General features: G+C 41.8%; 1 protein-coding gene across 2 annotated transcripts; it reads left to right on the forward strand.

Annotated features, from left to right (window-relative positions):
* Positions 1–437: 437 nt before the first annotated feature.
* Positions 438–23,010, forward strand: asrgl1 (asparaginase and isoaspartyl peptidase 1). 2 transcript variants are annotated; one of them, XM_034121502.1, is made up of 8 exons: positions 462–501; positions 620–679; positions 1,702–1,897; positions 2,781–2,923; positions 3,376–3,530; positions 21,445–21,566; positions 22,033–22,143; positions 22,722–23,010. In XM_034121502.1, the coding sequence occupies exons 2-8, from the start codon at positions 671–673 to the stop codon at positions 22,934–22,936; spliced, it is 951 nt and encodes a 316-aa protein (XP_033977393.1). In that variant the 5' UTR covers positions 462–501; positions 620–670; the 3' UTR covers positions 22,937–23,010. The 2 variants fall into 2 exon arrangements, with proteins under 2 accessions (XP_033977399.1, XP_033977393.1); XM_034121508.1 differs by lacking the exon at positions 620–679 and having other exon boundaries at positions 438–501.
* The last annotated feature ends 932 nt before the right edge of the window (positions 23,011–23,942 follow it).

Raw genomic sequence — 23,942 nt, forward strand, 5'->3', positions numbered from 1 at the left:
TGTCCTTGCATAGTCACAATATCCAAAGCAGTCTCTGGAGTCTTTTTAGCTTTAGAAAAGAGCAAAGTTATTGAATCAACTTTTTGTAATTTTATTTCATTTTAAATAAAATGAAAGACATTCACAGTTAATGTAATTAGATATACATTATTAATGCCATACATTTTTGCATAAATATTTATTCAGTATGATAGCTGTCTAACAGAAGTTAAATCCATTTCTCACTTATTCTGACAATGTACTTAACCCCAAATAAAAGAACCCAATAAAAATAGTTGTTAAATAATAGTGAAGTCACGTTGTAATAACAATAACTCATCTCTCTCGGTTTTTTGAGTTTTCTTTGTGTGCTTTGCCAAAAGCCACTGTGTCAAGTGTCCTAGTTGGGTTGCCGTACGGAGTTGTGCAATATGGCGGACCATCTCGCACATGCGCAGTACCGATCGGGCAGGTGGACGGATCGGGTAGTGACAGTGACAACCACTCCTCAGCGATATTTTGGTAAGAAAGGATCACTTGCCTTGTTTGTTCGCCGTCTTGTATTCAGGGTGTCATTTGTATATTCTGTGCATGTAGGCTTTGGTGTCGCCTTTAAATTATACTTTTAATATCTTTACAGCTGTAGTGTTAATCGTCACGTTAGCAACGCGTGAACTGCAAGACAACGTAAATGCTCAGGGTGAGTGGTTGATGGAGAATTTTAACAACGCGACTATTTAGTAACTAGTGGCGTTAAACCAGTCGCCCTGGGCCTATTTTATTTAATGACAGTTAGTGACAGTTAATGATGTTACCATACCGAACCATGCTATCCCTGAAAACACGTGAATGCTTGTTTGTTATAACATAATTTCAGCCTTTTGTAATGTATCTCGTCAATTCGGAATACACACAGCTCAGCTCTCATTATTTAATATTAGCCTATTTAAATATGTAGCCGTATGTAAATGCTTAATACACGTGCTCGAATTTAACATGAGACTAATTTAGTTTCACACGACGCGAGACAACAAGTAAGCTTACATTCAAACGGCAGAGTCAGAGGTGACGCATTTTCACAATTTCTGTTTTTCTTTTCTGCCTTAATCGAGTTTAGTGCGAAATGTGTGTTGTCAACATAGACTGTATAAGGTTGTCAAAGATGTTCAACTGAGAGCAAAGGTTAGATTTAAGACCTTTATGGCTTTATTTGCTCCAATATCTGTTATCTACTAGACTGCAATTTAGTGAAGCAACACAAGTTATTTAATCTAATCATTAGGCTACATAGGCCTATTGTAATAAATGAAGGCTATATTATTTCTCTGAATTTCCAGGTATTCATCACAAAAAAGAAAAGAAAATGTAAGACAAATGCCAAAGGCTAAATCAAAGCAAGTTATACATTTAAATGGCTTTATACAATGCATTTAAAGAAAAATGCCATAATGCAACATTTTTGACCGATGTATCCTTCTTTTAATGGCCTGTTGTTTACCAGCAAGATACCTTATCCAATTGTAATCTCTAAACAATGACAACTAAATAAAATCTTGATAGTCAGACTTTATTCTGCCTTAAAGATTAACCAGAAATGTGGACAGTAGAGGGAAACTGAGTCCGTTTTGCAGGACACTAATCACATCATATTAAAATTGTCCTTTTATGTTACATGTAGCTCCTTTAACATTTAACATCCTGTTTTATCTCTTTCCTGCCCAGATGAATGACATGTTGCCAGTAGTAGTGGTACATGGGGGGGCGGGTCATATCCCGAAGGACCGGTCAGAAATGTCCACTGCGGGGGTGTGCTCTGCCGCCCGAGCAGGGTACACCATCCTCCGGGGAGGGGGCAGCAGCATGTACGCTGTGGTGGAGGCTGTCAGCATCCTGGAGAATAACCCCTGTTTCAATGCAGGTAATGATACAAATCTACTCTGTTATTAAATACATGCAGCATAATGGCATCCTTCTTACACATACTGCATTTTCTACATATCCTCATCTGTATCTGTATATGGAGGCGTGTGGTGCAGCGGGTTGTGAGTTGGTGTTCGGATCAGGTCACAGGTTCAAACCCCACTGCAGTCAGCATGTTGTTGTGTCCCTGAGACACTTCACCCCAAATTGCTCCTGTGGGGATTGCCCACAGTATTGAGTATGTAAGTCGCTTTGGATAAAAGTGTCTAACAAGTGACATGTAATGTAATGTAATGTATATATACCATATAAATACAAATCTGTAAAAATCACTATCCCGGCATTTATTAATTTAGTTAAGTTGGTTTGGTAAATGTTCTATACCTTAAATGTGAAATCTATTTACCCATATTTGTTTTTGTACATTAACATGTAGTACTGTTCCATTAAATGTCTTATATGTATTTAATAACCTTAATAGCAAAGTAGAAATACACTGTATGAACACATGCATACATACTTACACATCTGAACATATTTACACAAAAAATGACCCTAAATGCAATTCTTATTCTTGATCAGTTTGTTAAATTTAAGATAACTTGAATTATTTTATTTTAACAACTGCTGTTGATGAAAATGTGATCAATTTAGGAATTTGGGGGATTTTTTGGGTGGTAATATGGTAATAACTGCCCCTAACTAGCACCACGACCACTTTACACTTGTAAAAGTATGTGGAACTCCTACGGATAAATTGCCGTTTAATATGTGGATCACATGCTGTACATACTGCCAGGATTGTTTACATAAAAGATATTAAGGATTATTATTCCACAAAGGCATACCTCTATACAAACATTTCTCAAATCGTGTTTCAGGGTGTGGGTCAGTGCTGAACATCAAAGGAGAGGTGGAGATGGATGCCATTGTGATGGATGGGTTAACTCTGGGTAGTGGTGCTGTGTCTGCTGTACGCAACATCGCCAACCCCATCCAGCTGGCAAGACTGGTCATGGACAAGGTGTGTACCTTTAAATATGGAATGGTTAAAGCATACACTTGGGAGTTGTAAATCGAAAGTAGGAAGAAGTAACAGGGTTTGGGAGGGTTACGTTAAAAATGTATTTCATTATAATTACTAGTTACCTGTGAAAAAGTATCATTTCATTTCAAACCTTTATTTAACCAGATTGGTCCCATTGAGATCATAGATCTCTTTTTCAAGGGAGACCTGCAGCATATAGGTTCCACATGAAACATAAAACAATAAAGGACATCATACATTATATTTACAGGAATCATTTACATAGTTATAGACATTTACAAGTACCCATAGTATCAACGAGCATTTCATTGAGCCTCGCTTTAAAAACATGCAGAGGAATGAGATTGCCAAAGGTCCAGAATAGAGGAATAGTAGACCATTTACATGCACAAAAAACACAGGATGTGACCTTTGATTATTGATTTCAGACGAGTCACTCATGTCTGACAGCAGAGGGGGCCAGTCAGTTCGCCCGGTCCATGGGGGTCCCCGAGGTGTGCCCTGAGTCCCTCATCACTGAGTACTCCCGCATGCGCTGGGCAAAGAACCTGGCGCCTGATGCCAACCCTGTGGAGAGCCAAATGTGAGTCACCACGTCTTTAAGCTTATTAGCATTTGTTCTAAAAATACTCCGATCCATCAGGAAGGTAATCTGAATCCTGCTGAGTCTGCATACTGGGGGAGAAGTACTGTGGTCATTTAAAAATGTTCATAAAATCACAAGATTAAAAATAAATACTCCTGTTAAAAGCAGAAATAAAATCTGAGCTAACATAAAATGATCCTTTTTATTTTATTACAGTTAAGCTCAATACACTATTTTATGAACATATAGGTTCACCTACTGAAAAAAATAACAAGTGAAACAAAGAAAGTGAAACAATAAAGCAGATTCAGGCAGTAGGCGTAAACATGCAGTCCGTTACTCCCCAAACTTGCTGAGCACACAAATCAACAGTTTTGAGTCATGCAGCAGTAGTTGGAGAAGCTCCTCTGGATGTTTGTTCAGGTGTTCTCACTGGGGCTCAGGGTCACTGTTGGAATTCATTGTTATTGCTGTAACTGCAATTTCAACAAAAGAGCAAGCTCCAAACGTTTCCCAGCTGAGCAAAGTGAGGATCCAATACTCAAAAGAAACCTGTTCCTTAATAGCTGATGCTGATTTTATTGATAATGTTAAAACACAGCTGATTTCATACCTGTCAGAGAGTGACATCTACCTCACCTTTGACAGATACTATGATTACAGTATCAAGTCTGTCACCAGAGATGTCAGGGAGACAGTGGTCAATAGGAAACATCATCTCCTCCTATCAACTAAGCTACCAGCCCAGAAGGTTGTCTTGTCATCCATTGAAAACAAGAAACGGCTCAACCTATTACTATTTAAGGAACTGGCTTTTCCATCTACGGGGCACAAACAAACACAAGTTGGTGGTGACAGGGGAGGACTCATGCCCCATCGAGATCAGGATGGAAGAAAGAAGGGGCCGATATGAGCTAGAAAATCAGGAGGAAGAAGCTGATACCATCTGTAGGAGCCAATTAACACTGTGGGTATAAAGGTAGGAACCTATGTTTGTTGGTTAGAGGTTCTGCCGGAAGGCCATACAGTTTTTGACGACACACGGACCACACACACACGGACCAGACACGGAGGCCCAATCCCAAACCGCCCCCTACACCCTACCCCTACATACTACCCCTCCGTTTGCGAGTTCGCGTGGAGGGTCCGCCACATTAAGTACTGTTCCAAACCAACGAGTGTGGAGCGGTGTGGAGGGGGAGTGGGTTATCAAGCCCTCAAACAGCGAGTCTGCAGAGGTGCTGACTGGAGACCTGTCTCTACCTGACCGGAGTCACGCTGTGTGTGTCCATCAGGAAACACGCTGTTAACAAACAGTTCCAGCAAACATCCACTGATAAATTGCGATGTTAACAACCTCATGATAACCTCATATTTTTTTAACTTAGGATCATATACCTGTGTTTAGTCTAGAAAAAGGTAAATGTGTGCATTTTATTATAAAGTTGTGTATATTTACAGATTGTTGCAAAAACTAAGAAGCTTATAAAAATCAGGTTTAAAACTAATAGAGCTTTACAGAAAAAGTAACACAATTAAAGATGTTTGGAGTTTTATTTGAGTTCTTAATTTAAAGGGGACCTATCATGCAAAATGCACGTCTTTTATACATGAATATGTGTCCCCGGTGTTCCAGGGAACTCACCAAGTGTCAGAAAACACAACCCTCTCTATTTTCCTCCATACCCAAATCTCTAAAAAAGGGGCTGCAACCATAGACTGTATATATAAATGGACGTAGGGTCCGTGACGTCACCCATAGGATTCTGCAGAGTTGCCGAGAAGCCCTTAGTAGGCGGAGTCGGCCACTAACGGCTCGACAGTGGCGTCAGAGTTCCACTCCCGCCTGCTCCAGCCTGCTCCAAATAAGGGCAAAGAGGCAGAGCCGAGGCGGGACCTGCTGCCTCCGGGCTGGAAGTTCCAGAGCTAGCTGAAGCTACCAAGCTAAGCTAACATGCTCCCCATCTGCCGTCGCATTTTACGTTTCTAAGGTAAGCGGACATGAGACTATTCAGCAAAACTATAAATAATAATCTAAGTTGAGTTTTTAGCATAATACTTCAGAATCTTAAAATCCCTTAACGTTTGTATGCAATTGTGCTAAATTAAACACTGGAATCAAGCAAATATTAATATGTTTGCATGACATTAGTTATTTATATTTTGCCATCACTTAATTATACGTTTAATACATTTAAGTTAAGCTAAGGTACATGTGATGATAGCTAGTTAGTGCTCTTACCTGTGAGGCCTCCTCCAAACAGCATTATAACCAGACTGTATCATTAAAACTATAAGTACCAGTTCTAGATCCTTGACTTTAGACAAACAATTCAAAAGACAAAATGTATTTAAAGACCAATCTTTATTTGAAGGGGCCTCTTAACCTGAGATATTAGTTATACAGTAATAGTATTGACAATCTTAAAAAACTGAGCAACTCAACAGTCAACTTTATATTTCTTATTGTCTAAAGCATTTATTATTTTCATTTTTCCCCTCTCATATTCAGTGTGGATGGATTGAGACAGCGTGGTGTCCAGAGAGCTGCAGAGACTTCAGAGAAAAACCTCCGTGTGATGGACGTCCTGTCTGTTGGTTTGGAGAGGACTGAGGGTCTTTCCTCTGTGAGGAGGACCAGGCCTGATGGAGGAGCCCATGCATAGCTGATACCACCTGATCAGGCCTAGTCTGTCACTTTATTTGACTAAATGTGTTTACTTATACATTTAATAGGTTTACACTTTCTGTCCATATGTGCTTTTTATTTAAAACATGTTTGATTAACTTTTGGTTCACATTTCAATAAATTGAATTTGTATTTGCACTCCTTTTGTCCATTATTCTTACTGAAAATGTTAGATTACACATTCACATCCGACTGAAGATTGGCCCCATTTATTTGCGTTGCAAACTCTGCGGTACAAGGTACATTTTGTGAAGCTCATGAAGTGAGGCAAATAGAAATAATCAGCTGATGGAGTGTAGATGTGGAAATAGGTGCATTCGATCAGCTGACTGTGTTTTCACAATAAAAGTAGTTTCTTAGTGAATGTCCTGTACTGGTCTTAACATCTCATAACATCAGCTTTTAATTTTCCTATTGAATGTTTTTCTTGACCCTCGGAGAAAGAGGAGATGCTGAGTCGTGTCTTTCAGGCATGTCCTTTCCTAACAAAAATTACAGGAAACATAAAACATATTATTGCAGAACAAGTGTGTTATTTATGAAAGAGGTGTGTTTGTGTTTAGGGGCTGTAGATATAATTATTTTGTAATTGTAATGTTTTATTTTATTTCAACAGTGAGCTACAAAGACAATCAGATTATGAATGAACAGTATGAAATTCATCAACATTGAAATGTATTTTATTATCAAAATAATATTTAACTGTTATTAAAACAAGCGTGCTCTGTTGTCTCACTGAAAGAATAACTTTTACCACGTTTTTAAAGACAATATTGAGAGATAAATAGCAGTTGTCACTATGCGTTAAATATCTTTGCCTTCAATACATTAAATTAGAAAGCTGACAGTCATATTGCTTGTTAACATCTAAATGTAACCCTTTGCATGGAAAAAACCCTCAACTTCACTGATGTGTAGGTGATCTAGTATTTAGTATTGTTTAATGGAATGTATATCAGTGTATTAAAGTCAATACTTCATTTATTTAAACCAATATCTTTCTTGATTCTTTGTACAGTATGAAAAAAGAGTATTTGTACCTGTGCTGAAGTTCACTGCTGTGAGGAGTCCAGTTCTGTCTCTCACTCTCTGGTCCAGCCTGTCTGCATCACCTGGAAACTTTAAACAAACAGATATATATGTAAAGTACCATGTGTACAAACAATATAACTTATTCTCTTCTGTTGAACATGTTGGATTGTGTATTGTCCGAGTCAGGGTTCTTTTTATTTTACTGTAACTTTGGAAGTTGTGTTACCAATGCTTACTGTTTATTTGATACCAATTTGGTAATGCAATTAATAAAAACAACAAGGTTTGGGTTCGTTCTTCAGATGACTGTGATGTTAACGTGTAAGCTCATTAATGAACTCCAGCTCAACCAACCATATTGTAATATCTAAGTAATCATCTTGAAATATGACATTAATAATTGTAATATACACACATCTTATTGTGAGGTTGATTTCACATACACAACTTCGACGTTAGCTTGTCTACATACTTGAGCATAGCAAATTTAAATTAACCTTAGCGATGCATACAGTTCCTACCTACATAATAAAATATCTCTCTAAGTTACAAGGATGACCTTATTTTATCAACCTCAAACAGAAGCCGTTTGTTCTACAGTATTATCCCACTTAACGCTTAACACTTGTCTATTTCGTTTTAACCTTTATATATACAGTCTATGGTTTTAAGTTAACTTGGAGGCTAAGATTAGCATCGTTAGCACCGATGTAGCTACCACTCGCTTACACGCTAACCCAAGCCTTAACATTCATTACGTAGCTGATTGAAATCATAAACACATAAATAAAGTACTCGAATTTCACTTACCGCAAAACGGCATTCATGCACCGTCTGTTTTAACCGCAGAGCGAGTCACAATAGTCCGATATATAAGCATGAAGAACAAACAAACACGGCCGGGGTCAAGTTGTGTTCCCTGGATGAACTGAGCAGGCAGAGTCCCTGTAGCTTCACGGAGATGGAGCAGCTAGCAGAGAGACAAGAAGCTAACAGCAGCAGTCACTTGACAGAGCTGTCACTCAATGTGACCACGCCCTAATTTATGCAAAAACTTTAAGACCTAATATAAGTAAAAGGGTCATGTTAGAAAACAATTCACTCACAGATTCATAATCATGAAGGTGGAATCTAACTATATACACAGTGGCGTTTTTGTACAAAAGTGGTGGGGCACAAAAAACTTAGATGTCTATATATAAGCTTCTGCAGTGACGTGCAGTGAGGTTCATGGCTGGTGAGGCACTGGCACTGACTCTTCAGGTTTACAAATCTTATATTTTGACCTAAACCAAAATATAATATTATTTTCAAAAGCTTTTTTTGTCTGATGCTTCGATTAATTTTAAACAGACAGTTCAACAAAAGGATACCCAAAAAATGTAATTTGATCATTTAAATATTGAATTGTTCTCTCTAAGTAACATCCCATTTTCAAAAAATTGCGGTCTTACCTTGACTTGAAGATGAAGTCCATTTGCCTATCCTTCTGGACAAAAAATTCTATAACTTTTTTGTAAAAGTCCTCCTTATCTTCTTGTAGTTTCAAAAGTCTATCATAAATCTAATCGATAGATTTATGATTCGAAAATTATAAAAGTAGGGTAGACATGTGGATATTATCTGGCTGAACAAAACGTGCATTTATCTAACAGGTACGTTTCCCACAGATCTTATTTCAAGCTATTTTCTAAAATCCTATAGAGAAACCTCATTGCTTTTTTGCAGCTTACTTCCTGGTTTTAGGACGTGTCACTGCAGCTCTCGTCTCCTCTTATTATACATCCATGCTCTTCACACACCACACTTTTCGCGGCACACGTACTTACAGCCAATCAGCTCTGAATGATGTGAGATGACGTATGGTGGGGATGGCAGCTCTGTGCCCCTATGGTGTTTTTTTTTTTGCCACACACATTACATTGAAAAATACTCGGAGCATGCGCAGTGTAGTTTTTACAGTCACCGTTCACTTTGACAGTGAAAGGGTGGGGCATGATCAGGTTTTGTCCCACATGGCTCAAAACGGCACTGTAGACACTAATTAGAAGAACACAGACTAAAACAGCAATGTACAGACGAATCAGATGATTAAACATGACCTTAAAATATATTTTATATTTTTTTTTATTTCTTTTTTTGCATCTCTTTCCATTTTTTGTAATCATTATGTGTAATACTTTCTGCTGACACTAGGTGGGGCTGTGCCCCACCTGCCCCTAATGACCAGTCGCCACTGTATATACATAATAATATTTATTGCATCCAGGGCTAGAAACGTTTTTTTTCTGCTGTGAAATTGGGCATTTTAACATGGGGGTCTATGGAAATTGCTCCTTTCTGCAGTCATCGCCTATCGGCCAATATATGAACTGCAGTTTGTGGCACTTCCGTATTGGCGTCCCGGCTCTTCCCCAGAGTTTGCCGCTTGGCTGCAACGGATCTGATAAAAACTGATCCAGATTTTAACACTGTCCTGACGTCAGGACGGTGGCGCTACGGCTATTGGGCCAACTCCACCAATCAGGAGGAGACAGCCACGGCCATTGCTGTTCGAAAGCGCTGGAGACGCTGTAGTACATATGCCAGGCCTGTAGGTGGTGCTGTTCTCACTGAATCAGCCCTTGCAAAAACAGGGCTAAAAAAAGTGCAAATTGAGCGAAATGAGGCATGGCTAAAATGCATGATCTGTTTGGTATTTAAAAAAAAAAAAAAGTATAAATATGCCTTATATAGGTATGGTCCTACACTATATTATTAAAATATAGCATGATAGGTCCATTTTACGTTTTTGGTCTAAGAGATGCTGATTTGAAACCGTTGTTACATACAGTTACGGCATTTCCTGTTTCTGCCGGAGAGAGGGGAGGCCGTCCCAATGCGGTGCGCTGTATTTATACCCTTAACCCTTAATGGAGGGAACTTCATTCAGCTGCGAGTGTGGCTACAGACAGAGTTCACTCCGTCACGGAGGGGTAGGGTCGAGGGAGTGGTTTGGGATTGGGCCGGAGAACACACACGGAGCACACACGGAGCACACACACAAACACGGGATTACAAACAAATGCAAAAGGTATTGTGTGAACCGTAATATCGTGTATGGTGAATATAAGAAAGAAGCAAGTTAAATGGAAACCAGTGAAAAGGCAATAAATGGACTGTATCGAACTGGAAACTTTGTTTCTGACTTTTATTCAGCAGCAAACTTTGTGTGCGTCAATTACACCAACATAGCGGATCCTCAGAGGCTTAAAGCGTTGGCTTAGCCTCTACACCATCATTGTCCAACAAGTCCTGGGGTGTGCTGGAGAAGCCCATCCAATCTCTGTGGTTTCTGCTGACACAGATGTGTTCGTCCTACTCCTTCACCATTACCATCAGGCTAGTGATGTGTCGGTCGCGAACGAGCCGATTGTTTTGAACGGCTCTTTGGCACGTGCGAGGGGAACCGAGTCGTACTTGGTGAGAGCCGTTCTTTTTATCGTTCAATCGTTGGTCCGCACTCACTGCCTCCCAAAATCCACTCGCCTTTTAAAAACTTGATTTTGTTCCCCAAACGTATTCTGTGAAGACCCGCCCCTACTCTGATTGGTAGGTTTCAGCACGAGGAGTGAGATGGGGTGGGTCTTAACGGAATATGCGAGAGAGAGAAGTCATAACAAGTGGTACAGGACAGGTAGACGACGTGTTTTTCGGATGGAAAATTAGCCAAACGCGAAAACGCAGCAGCATTTGGATGCACTTCAACCAAAACCCAGGCAGTGATAAAGCGCACCATTTGTAAAGGCAAAATATCCTTTAAAGCAGGGTCAACAAATAATCTCCATCCCCACTTAAAAACACAGTATCTAATATTAAGAGTTGCGTGAATTTAATTCAAGGCAAGGCAACTTCATTTACTTAACACATACAGAGGGTAAATTCAAAGTACATTCACTGACATGAATGACATGGATATGGCGCCACCTTTTGTCATGTTTACAATGCAGATGATTGACATTAGGTCTGGCAATACAGTCAATCATTATCCTGGTGATTATTTAGCAGATAAACCTAGTAACCCCGCCCCCTGTAAAAAAACGGCTCTTTTGAACGGCTCTTTGAAAGGAATGGAGCCATAAGATCCGGCTCCCTTCAAAGAGCCATAATTCCCATCACTAGGATGTACCACTCATCATGGAATCCCCCCGCAAGGAAAGAGCAATAGTGGACATCAAGGTGACACTGTCCAAGCATTCAGAAATTGTCGAGAACTTTTTACCAGCCCATGCCATATCGGGATGTGACACTGTAGCGTCTTACTATGGGTTGGGAAAAGGCTCTGTCATCAACGTCCTGAAAGCTGGGTACGAACTATCAGCCATTGGCAACATGGATGCACCATTCCAGCAAGTCCTCTACCAAGCCACTGCCTTCATCTCAGCCTGTTATGGCATAAAGGAGAGCACACACATGTCACACACAAGGCTACTTGTCTGGGGGGAAAAGAATGGAAAAGGACATATGTCTGCTCCAAACCTTGCTGCTCTACCCCCAACACATGAAGCCTTCATTGAGAATGTTAAGAGGGCCCACTTTCAGGCAATGTTGTGGCGAAATCTCAATGTAAACCTGCTGCCAGCACTAAACCCAGAGTAATTTGGATGGAAAAAAGATACGTGTAACAGGTCACTGATCCCAACCCATCTACCAGAAGATGCCAAACGTGTCCCAGATTACATTTTGGAGATGATCAGGTGTGGCTGCAAGAGTGAGACCCCTTGCAACTCCAAGAAGTGCAGTTGTAAAGTGCATGGTTTGCCATGCACAATGTTCTGTGCATGTTTCAGGGTGGGATGCTCAAGATCCTAACACTAGCTGATCATCAGCAATATTTGTAATGTGTCATTTCTATATGCTAATGAGCAACGTTTTATCCAACAATCTGCTTGCCTTTCCCTTTTGTTGTTGGTAATAAACGCCACGCAGTTGCGTGAGCAAAAGTTGTTTTCATTGTCTTTGCAAAATTCACTGCACTACAAAAGTATGTTTTGCTGGGTCAGCTTAAAAGGGTTAATATTAATTCATTTAGAATACAATGTACTGTATGAATATAAACATTGGGTAAGGCAAATGTGATGCATTTGATTTGAATATATTTCAATAGTATTGCATGAAATCTCATAAATCCTTATTTTTCCGGGATTTAGGCATTTTGGGCATGGAGGGGTTAATATCTGAAAATGCTAAAAGGTTATCAGTGAGCACCCTCCTGTACTCCTTTTGAATAAACATTGGAGAAAGTAAATTGGGTGCATTTGATTTGAGTATTTGATATGGACGATCTGGACGACGTGCCCTTCGAGTTTATCCTCCCGAGGGACCGGGTGGTCGCCTTCGGTTCCGGGGGCCAGGAGGGTCCAGCACTCAGGTCTGCGCGGCTGGACTTCCCAGCGGTGATGACCCTGTATATATATGCCTATACGCCTTTCCACCGCTGCGTCTCATTCTCCCTCTCCTGGGGAGAGTGAGGCGAGAACGTCTGGCAGTCATCCTAGTAGCACCGGATCGCGTCGGGGCTCCGTGGTACTCAGAGATGACACAGATGAAGGTAGGCCAGCCCTGGGCAATTCCCCAGTTCTGGGGGGCGATGTCTCAAGAGGCAGGTGCAATCGGGGCGTTACCCACTCTGGGCCGTGCTCTCCAGGCTTTGCTCCTGAGAGGGACAGGCTGAGACAGGGTGGATTGTCTGACAGCGTTATTCAGTCTATCCAGGCAGCTAGAGCAGGATCCACCACAGCCTGTTACGGGCCGTCTCCACGGCAGCGTTAAAAAAATCTTGGAGGTGGGCGTATCTGAAGCTTGGGGATTTTTTTGCGATCAACCAATCACATGAATCTCCCGCCCGCGACATACGAAGCCAAAAAGCCCGAAGTAAACTGGATATAAACTCCCCAAAACAGGCGAAAACATACCACTGTCTCTGCCACCTCCCTCCATGCCTGGCTCCTCCGGTTTATATCCCGGTAGGTCTGGTCATAAAGCACCGGGTGATTGATTCGCTACCGCTAATTTCTCCTCCATTTTTTGGAATATGAGGAAATGATCTGCGGGATATCTCTCCCAGCATACACGCCGTTTGATTGGCTAGAGCTTGAACTGTCAGATTTGCGTACACGGGATTTGATTGGCTGCCGCTTCCTCCTCAGCTTCAAAAGTTGAACATTGTTCAACTTTGGATCTTGAAAATCCTGAGAATCTCCGCTCGCCTGCCCACAATGCATTTCGGCGAAAGCGAAAAAAAGTGACGTCACCCCATTCAAAGTGAATGGGCAGAAGCGTTTCAAGATTTTTTAACGCTGCCGTGGAGACGGCCCGTTACAGGCCGAAGTGGCTGGGATTCCAGCGATGGTGTGAGGAGCGGAGAATAGAGCCCCTATCTTGTGAGTTGGGCTCTATTTTATCCTTCTTACAGTTACTGGTGGACAGAGGGCATGCTCATTCTACGGTAAAGGTGTATGCAGCAGCCATCTCGTTCTGCCATGAGGGATTTGACGGCAGGTCAGCCTTTTCTCATCCACTGATGTCGCAGTTTTTACAGGGGGTCAGGAGGCTGCGCCCAGTAGTGCACGCCTCCGCCCCGCAGTGGGACCTGCCGCTGGTGCTCGAGGCTTTGGTCACAGAACCATTTGAGCCTCTGGAGCTCTCCTCCCTGAAAGCACTGTTGTGGAAGACAGCATTGCTACTTGCCTTAACGTTAAGGCCCAGACACACCAGGCAGTCACCAGAGAACTCGCCGACGCCGACTGTTGCGTCGGCGAGTTCTCCTGCGTCTGGCCATGTGTCGCACTGGAACACACCGCAAAGACTTCAGCCGAGCACGTACGCATGCGTGAGTGGCAATAACTCTCTTTACCAGCAGGCGGCGGTAGTGTGTATTCGTCATTCAAAATAGGCAACAACCGGAAGACAGAGAAGAAGAACAGACTGTGATATAAACAAACAACAAATAGCGTGTGCGTTCCATTTTCACTCTCGTCCATCGAAAACATGTTTCGTGCGGTACTGGAGCTATCAGCCATTGGAGTGTTGCTTGTGGAAGACATTCTCAAGCAACAGTCTCTCAAGAGCTTATATATACAGTCTATGCTCAAGAGGCGGAAGCGAAGAATTAGGAGAAACCGCACTAAATGGGTGAAATCATGGATACTACAGCGGGAAGCTCATTGGGCTTTCCCGAACCTGTGTCAAGAACTGGAGTTAAATGAAATGCCAGATTTCAGATATTTTCCTCAAGCTTTGGTAAAGTGTATTCTTTGAATGCAGATTTGGGTTCTGCCCGCTCTGTATTAATGTCATGTGGATTTTCCTGTCATGTTGACAGGTTATCATCATGTAGGCGTTGATAAAAGCTAATTCTAATGTTGTGTTATGCGTGTATGAAGGTACGAAATAAAGTTTTGCATTTCCTATCCTGCTATTTGTGTTTATTCTTTTAATCACACAGCGATAAGAAACAATAACAATGTGCCTACATAACTGTCAGTTGCAGCCCTAGCATTAGTATTGGTTATAGTAACAGCTACAACATTACAATACTTCTAGGCAGATTGAGGAGGATAATGGGAGAATGAACAGAGGGGCAGAAACATCCATCTGAATAATAATAATAACTTTATTTGTATAACACCTTTCATTTTTTGCAGTTCAAAGTGCTTTACATCAGTAAGAAATAAGACATCAAATCAGTGTAAAACAAGCAGCAAGAGCAAAGCATAAAGTGGGATAAAATAATGCAGATATATTATATATATATATATATATATATATATCCCAACAGGCCACCTTGTTTATGGTTAGATTCAGTTTTAGTAGAATATAAAATACATGAATGATGAAATGAGCACATAAAGTGCAGACATACTATAATATATACTATCTGATGATCGCAGTGTTCTGGCGGGTGTGTAGTTTATTGAGTCAGCAATGTAGTAATATATGTAATGTAATAATGGCCACTTCTTGCTAAATTTACATTTCCATGTGATGCTTTTATCCGAGGCGACTCACAATAGGTAAATGAACAGCAGTAGACAGTATCTCATGTACTTAGACACTGTACTTAAGGACAATGTTGAGGTACTTGAGACTAATCCTGCAACTTTATACTGACAAATAAACCGATGAGATGAAAAACCGGACTTGACCAAACAAATCACGGAGCTCTCAGCAGAGGACAGCCGGGGACGCTCCCGCCGATATCAGAGATGTCCCTGCTATGTGTGGGAGGTAAGAGAGGACATTTAAGGGCTATGTTTGATGTCTTTAAGTATCACCTGCTGGGGTTTAGCTGCTGTCCTGTGCCTTCTTAAATCGTTTGTTTACGTCCCTCACTTCCGTTTCGCTTGTCATTTGCTAGCTGAACAGGCAATCAGAGTGGTTTCTTGGTCCGACTGCCTGTGTCCGACACACGGCCGATTCAACATGTTGAATCGGCCGTGCGTCGACCGTGAAAGGCCAAATAAGGCGTGTCACGGCCGACGGTTCGGGACACACCAAATTTACTTTGGGCGACAGGGCACGCGTCGTCAGACTAACGAAGACGGCCGATTTCGGCCTGGTGTGTCTGGGCCTTTAGCCAAAAGAGTGTCCGAGTTAACCGCTCTGTCGGTGCACCCGAGCTGCTTGTTGATTCGGGGTGACAGGAGCGGGGCGACACTCAGACCGAACCCCTCCTTTGTGCCCAAGAGCCTAAGGAGTGCGTTCAGGTCGAGGGCTATTCAGTTGGGGGGTTTTAGTCTTCCACCCCATGGTGGGGCCAGAGAAGCTACATTACACCTCCTCATGTTATGTAGAGCACACAGCTGCCCTTAGACGCACTGAAAAGCTGTTTGTGTGCTTCGGGGGCGGGGTGACTGGAAAAGCTCTGTCCAAGAAACGCCCCGCGGGGGTCTGTGCGCACTCCACACGGGCTGTGGCTGCGTCAACAGCTTTATTCACTGGTGTGAGTGTGGAGCATATATGCACGGCCGCGTCTTGGTCAACGCCAGGCCCCTTCATAAAGTGTTATCTCTTGGATATGTCTGGCTCTTTCTCCGCGTCTGTGCTTGCTGGGGCAACACAGGACTGGTGAGGAGGGGGGGGCTGTGGGTCAGTGGGCATCTGAGTGGGCGTAAATGCGCTTACGTTTTTCCGGGCCCTCTGGAGGGTCGCGGGGTGACGTAGTGCGCACTGGGCCCTTACGGCCCCTACACACGGCGCCGTGCGTTGAAGCTTGCCGGCGGGCATGTCTGACGCTCGACCAACAACCAATCACATTAATCTCCCGCCCCGGACACACAAGCAGCGGTTTGATTGCCTAGAGCTTGTACTGGCATATGATTCGATTGGCTGACGCTTCCGTCGAAGCTTCAAAAGTAGAATATTGCTCTACTTTTGAAGCTACGCTTTGCTCCCACAATGCAGTTCGGCGAAGCGTGACGTCACCCCATTCAAAGTGAATGGGCAGAAGCGTTGAAGCTTCAACGCACGCCGCCGTGTGTAGGGGCCGTTACAGGGCTGGAGGGCTCGCCTCGCCTGCCTGGGGGCAGGGGGGGGAGAGCCCTCCACACTATAGTCTGTACACACTCTGCACGGGGTCAGTGTCTGAGTGTGGGGGGCCTGGGGGCACTTGCGCTCTCCCCGTGCTCCTTAGGGACTCGGGAGAGGTGGTGCATAGTGAACCCATACAGGGCTGGGGACTTTCTCTGTCTGCCTATAGGCAGACGGGGGGGGAGCCCTCAGCACTGTTTCCGAGCACACTTTTCGCGAGGTAAGCACGTCAAGGTGTGCTCTGTCAGCCGCAGCCCGGACTTCTCCACGGTTACAACCGAGGGAGAGGTGAGTGAGGCGCAGCGGCTACTAAAGCCGGTCAGGGACAGTGAGGTGGAACGGTGTGCTGGACGACAGTGCTGGACGACAGTGCGTGTATACATCGGTGCTGTGAGAGATATAACGGGGGGTTACGTATTGTAACCCTTGTTATATAAGCACAGGCGGAGCCCTCTACTCAGGGGCACTGTCTGTCCTATACCGCTCGCTGAAGAGAGGTGTAGGATGACGGTCAGGAGGCGAGGCCTCCTTTTATACGGAGGTGAGATGCGCACACATTCAGGTAGGCCCACCCCGGGGCCGGCTACGTCTATAGAAATCTCAGTAGGTGAATGCTTGCATGATAAGGTAGTACCCATAGAGTCCAGTAGAGGGCTTATATAACAAGGGTTACAATCATAGACTGTATATATAAATGGACGTAGGGTCCGTGACATCACCCATAGGATTCTGCAGAGTTGCCGAGAAGCCCTTAGTAGGCGGAGTCGGCCACTAACGGCTCGACAGTGGCGTCAGAGTTCCACTCCCGCCTGCTCCAGCCTGCTCCAAATAAGGGCAAAGAGGCGGAGCCGAGGCGGGACCTGCTGCCACCGGGCTGGAAGTTCCAGAGCTAGCTGAAGCTACCAAGCTAAGCTAACATGCTCCCCATCTGCACATTGCCGTCACATTTTACGTTTCTAAGGTAAGCGGACATGAGACTATTCAGCAAAACTATAAATAATAATCTAAGTTGAGTTTTTAGCATAATACTTCAGAATCTTAAAATCCCTTAACGTTTGTATGCAATTGTGCTAAATTAAACACTGGAATCAAGCAAATATTAATATGTTTGCATGACATTAGTTATTTATATTTTGCCATCACTTAATTATACGTTTAATACATTTAAGTTAAGCTAAGGTACATGTGATGATAGCTAGTTAGTGCTCTTACCTGTGAGGCCTCCTCCAAACAGCATTATAACCAGACTGTATCATTAAAACTACAAGTACCAGTTCTAGATCCTTGACTTTAGACAAACAATTCAAAAGACAAAATGTATTTAAAGACCAATCTTTATTTGAAGGTGCCTCTTAACCTGAAATATTAGTTATACAGTAATAGTATTGACAATCTTAAAAAACTGAGCAACTCAACAGTCAACTTTATATTTCTTATTGTCTAAAGCATTTATTATTTTCATTTTTCCCCTCTCATATTCAGTGTGGATGGATTGAGAGCGTGGTGTCCAGAGAGCTGCAGAGACTTCAGGGAGAAACCTCCGTGTGATGGACGTCCTGTCTGTTGGTTTGGAGAGGACTGAGGGTCTTTCCTCTGTGAGGAGGACCAGACCTGATGGAGGAGCCCATGCATAGCTAATACCACCTGATCAGGCCTAGTCTGTCACTTTATTTGACTAAATGTGTTTACTTATACATTTAATAGGTTTACACCTTCTGTCCATATGTGCTTTTTATTTAAAACATGTTTGATTAACTTTTGGTTCACATTTCAATAAATTGAATTTGTATTTGCACTCCTTTTGTCCATTATTCTTACTGAAAATGTTAGATTACACATTCACATCCGACTGAAGATTGGCCCCATTTATTTGCGTTGCAAACTCTGCGGTACAAGGTACATGTTGTGAAGCTCATGAAGTGAGGCAAATAGAAATAATCAGCTGATGGACTGTAGATGTGGAAATAGGTGCATTCGATCAGCTGACTGTGTTTTCACAATAAAAGTAGTTTCTTAGTGAATGTCCTGTACTGGTCTTAACATCTCATAACATCAGCTTTTAATTTTCCTATTGGATGTTTTTCTTGACCCTCGGAGAAAGAGGAGATGCTGAGTCGTGTCTTTCAGGCATGTCCTTTCCTAACAAAAATTACAGGAAACATAAAACATATTATTGCAGAACAAGTGTGTTATTTATGAAAGAGGTGTGTTTGTGTTTAGGGGCTGTAGATATAATTATTTTGTAATTGTAATGTTTTTTTTTATTTCAACAGTGAGCTACAAAGACAATCAGATTATGAATGAACAGTATGAAATTCATCAACATTGAAATGTATTTTATTATCAAAATAATATTGAACTGTTATTAAAACAAGCTTGCTCTGTTGTCTCACTGAAAGAATAACTTTTACCACGTTTTTAAAGACAATATTGAGAGATAAATAGCAGTTGTCACTATGCGTTAAATATCTTTGCCTTCAATACATTAAATTAGAAAGCTGACAGTCATATTGCTTGTTAACATCTAAATGTAACCCTTTGCATGGAAAAAACCCTCAACTTCACTGATGTGTAGGTGATCTAGTATTTAGTATTGTTTAATGGAATGTATAGCAGTGTATTAAAGTCAATACTTCATTTATTTAAACCAATATCTTTCTTGATTCTTTGTACAGTATGAAAAAAAGAGTATTTGTACCTGTGCTGAAGTTCACTGCTGTGAGGAGTCCAGTTCTGTCTCTCACTCTCTGGTCCATCCTGTCTGCATCACCTGCACACTTTAAACAAACAGATATATATGTAAAGTACCATGTGTACAAACAATATAACTTATTATCTTCTGTTGAACATGTTGGATTGTGTATTGTCCGAGTCAGGGTCCTTTTTATTTTACTGTAACTTTGGAAGTTGTGTTACCAATGCTTACGGTTTATTTGATACCAATTTGGTAATGCAATTAATAAAAACAACAAGGTTTGGGTTCGTTCTTCAGATGACTGTGATGTTAACGTGTAAGCTCAATAATGAACTCCAGCTCAACCAACCATATTGTAATATCTAAGTAATCATCTTGAAATATGACATTAATAATTGTAATATACACACATCTTATTGTGAGGTTGATTTCACATACACAACTTCGACGTTAGCTTGTCTACATACTTGAGCAGAGCCAATTTAAATTAACCTTAGCGATGCATACAGTTCCTACCTACATAATAAAATATCTCTCTAAGTTACAAGGATGACCTTATTTTATCAACCTCAAACAGAAGCCTTTTGTTCTACAGTATTATCCCACTTAACGCTTAACACTTGTCTATTTCGTTTTAACCTTTATATATACAGTCTATGGTTTTAAGTTAACTTGGAGGCTAAGATTAGCATCGTTAGCACCGATGTAGCTACCACTTGCTTACACGCTAACCCAAGCCTTAACATTCATTACGTAGCTGATTGAAATCATAAACACATAAATAAAGTACTCGAATTTCACTTACCGCAAAACCGCATTCATGCACCGTCTGTTTTAACCGCAGAGCGAGTCACAATAGTCCGATATATAAGCATGAAGAACAAACAAACACGGCCGGGGTCAAGTTGTGTTCCCTGGATGAACTGAGCAGGCAGAGTCCCTGTAGCTTCACGGAGACGGAGCAGCTAGCAGAGAGACAAGAAGCTAACAGCAGCAGTCACTTGACAGAGCTGTCACTCAATGTGACCACGCCCTAATTTATGCAAAAACTTTAAGACCTAATATAAATAAAAGGGTCATGTTAGAAAACAATTCACTCACAGATTCATAATCATGAAGGTGGAATCTAACTATATACATAATAATATTTATTGCATCCAGGGCTAGAAACGTTTTTTTTCTGCTGTGAAATTGGGCATTTTAACATGGGGGTCTATGGAAATTGCTCCTTTCTGCAGTCATCGCCTATCGGCCAATATATGAACTGCAGTTTGTGGCACTTCCGTATTGGCGTCCTGGCTCTTCCCCAGAGTTTGCCGCTTGGTTACAATACGTAACCCCCCGTTTTAGCTTTAAAGTGATAACCAGGTTATTATACAAATCAAAGTAGAATCAATCACAATTCTACACTATATATACCCAAAAAGATTTTTTTTATTTATGCTATGATAAACTATAATATTTTAATCCATTTATACCATTGAATACATATTTCTTGGACTCAAATATATGGTTATATATTGTCTAAAACTAATATTAATATCAGTGTAAAAACGCCATTATACATTTTGAATCATCATTGAATTCTTGGTAAACTTATTGATTATGTATGGAAAATTAAAACCGAAATGTAAAAAAAAGGGTTAGAAACTAAATGTTCCCCTTTTTTCACTGGATTTCTTCATGTGAATTAAAAGAATATATATCAGCAAACTGATGAACTTAACATTCTTTTAATATGATATATATTAATAATATGATTGTGGTTTATTTATGCCAATAAAAAAAAATATATATTATTTTTATGTTTTGTTTCTCTGTGTCCTTTTTATTGAGTTCACGTCTGCAATGATTATAAACGTTTTATCAATTTTCTTTTTTTTTAAAGGAGACTTTTTGCTGTTCCTTTATGTTTTCTCGTGCAGCGGGAAGATGGGCACGGTTGGAGCAGTGGCAGTGGATTCGGAGGGCAACATCTCCTGCGCCACCTCCACCGGGGGGATGCTGAACAAGATGGAGGGCCGGGTGGGCGACACACCCTGCATAGGTCAGTCCTCACACTAACCGTCTGGAGTTAACCTTTAAGAGCGAGCACGAGATCTATTGACGTCAATATCGCACCAAACAGATTGGAAGGTGTTTTTTTAGACTAATCATTCTCCAGCAGCTGACCTTTGACCTGCAGAAGTTGTTTGTTAGTTAGTGAAAAATGTCTGCTTAGTTAATTATTGACTATGAGCATTGTGTCTGATAGCCTATTGTTCAATACTGCTGACACATGTTGCATTGGGATTATTCTGTAGACAAAACGTCCAGTTGTCCGTGGGTCAAATTTGACCCGTTGCTAAATTATTTTACATCAGTGTCACGGAGTTTCAGAGGTGATTAATAAACAGCTTCAGGTGGATTTTGGCCTCTTCAGACATGTCTAGCTTACTATACTGTCACAACCGCTTGACAATCAGACATTGCAATGAGATGAAAATGACAAAAACGTCAAATTGTCCCTGCAGGGTCTGGAGGTTACGCTGACGACCAGGTGGGGGCAGTGTCGACCACAGGCCACGGAGAAGCCATCATGAAGGTGACTCTGGCCAGACTCATCCTCTTCCACATGGAGCAAGGTAACACACTCTGGATTTCTGCAGTGACGAAAGAGTGCCTATAACCAGGCAATTTCTGCAAATAATTAAATTAGTGTGGCTTGAATTACTGCTCTGGCCAGGGATTGTTAATGTTTGTTTAAAAAACAAAACATGAGGCCTATGGTTTCATTTTAACATTGGGAAGGACAAATATAAAGTGGGGAGTGTGGGGCTCCTTCACTGGGAAATATTTAAGGTTTAACTCTTCATTTGCTGTTTTGTGATTGGTTTATGCACCAATTCATGGCGGAAACATCTTTATTTATGTCATTTTAATTCAAATCTATTAAAAAATTTGAATTAATTATGGTTAGGCTCTAGGAAATGTTTTTTCAAATATTATTGTTGTCACTTCAACAGGAAACATGTTGCAAACATATATGTTGTGGGGCAGTTTTATTACAAAAGTACAATACAACACCATCATATCTCTCTTAGGTGTTTTGATCTCCACTCCACTCTTTCTATTGTTGTTGCGCTGATGTACACTAGTTGACCCCTGACCTGTTAATGAGCACTTGATTCAGAACCTTTTTTCCTCTCTCCTCTGCTCTCAGGTCAGTCCGTGGAGGCTGCCAGTGACTTAGGCCTGGCCTACATGAAGTCCAGAGTCAGTGGTCTGGGGGGTGTTGTGTCGGTGGACCCTCAGGGCCACTGGGCTGCTCGCTTCTCCAGCCTGCAGATGTCCTGGGCTGCAGCGCAGACAGAGACCCTGCACTACGGCCTGTACGCTGGGGAGCACTTCACCCAGAGCCTGGGGGGGCCCCTCTGACAGGAAGTACAGCACATATAGCTTCTAAATCTTTAGGCTGAGCATGCACTGAATAAACAATATTTTAACTTTAACATTATGAATAATAGTATATTTCAGTATTGATTAATATTTTTTATAAATATTTTTTATCTTTTATTTTGTGATAATACTCAGTGAAGATGGAAAGCTAAATTTGGTGTAATCATCTCATCATCTAAATCAGGGGTCGGCAACCCCTGGCACGCGTGCCAGCATTGGCACGCGGCACCGTAACCAGTGGCACACTAGGAATAAGTCGAATAAGTGTGCAAAATATTTAAATTGTATTTTCGGATCCTGAACGAGACCGCCGCCAGAGCGCGTCTCCCCGTTACCTGCAGAAGGAAGCCATGCACGCAACGCAGCCCCGCTCTGTTTAACTCCAGGTGACTTTCTGCCGCTTTATTCCGTGGTGCAGGGCTGTACCAATTGCAGTACCCATAAGGAGCTTTACAAATGCCGCAGTTTTTGCGTGGCTGTGTCTTTAGTTGAAAGCCCAGTGGCGATCTGCTCATCTCTCATTGAAATAATATGCTACAAAGGGGGCGGACTGGCCATCTGTGTGTTTCCTGTCGGCTCCCAGACCGTAGTCGAGGAGGGCAGAAGCAACAAGCTTCAGGTTCAATAACCCACTTTAGCTTAAATGACTGGAGAGAGGCGAGCTCTTCTGGGGAGGCCGTTGCATTTATTTAGCTGTTCTTCTGTTTCACAAAATACATCACAGACCTCTGTTTTTCTGCTGCCTCGTTTCACTTCCAGAAACATACACACACACGCTCCCTCACTGTCGCTCTACCATCCACACACACACATGCACACGCCACACCCCTCTCTCTCTCTCTCTCTTAAAGGGACAGCGATCTCATCTCACTCTGCCTGACCCTAATATCATAACATGTGTGTTCTGGAGAATCACAGAACGGACGATCGTCCTTATTATTATGCCGATTAAACCAATTTAATTAAATGTGTTTGTTAAATTCGG

Source organism: Trematomus bernacchii, unplaced genomic scaffold (genome assembly GCF_902827165.1).
Source record: "Trematomus bernacchii unplaced genomic scaffold, fTreBer1.1, whole genome shotgun sequence".
Taxonomy (NCBI): Eukaryota; Metazoa; Chordata; class Actinopteri; order Perciformes; family Nototheniidae; genus Trematomus; species Trematomus bernacchii.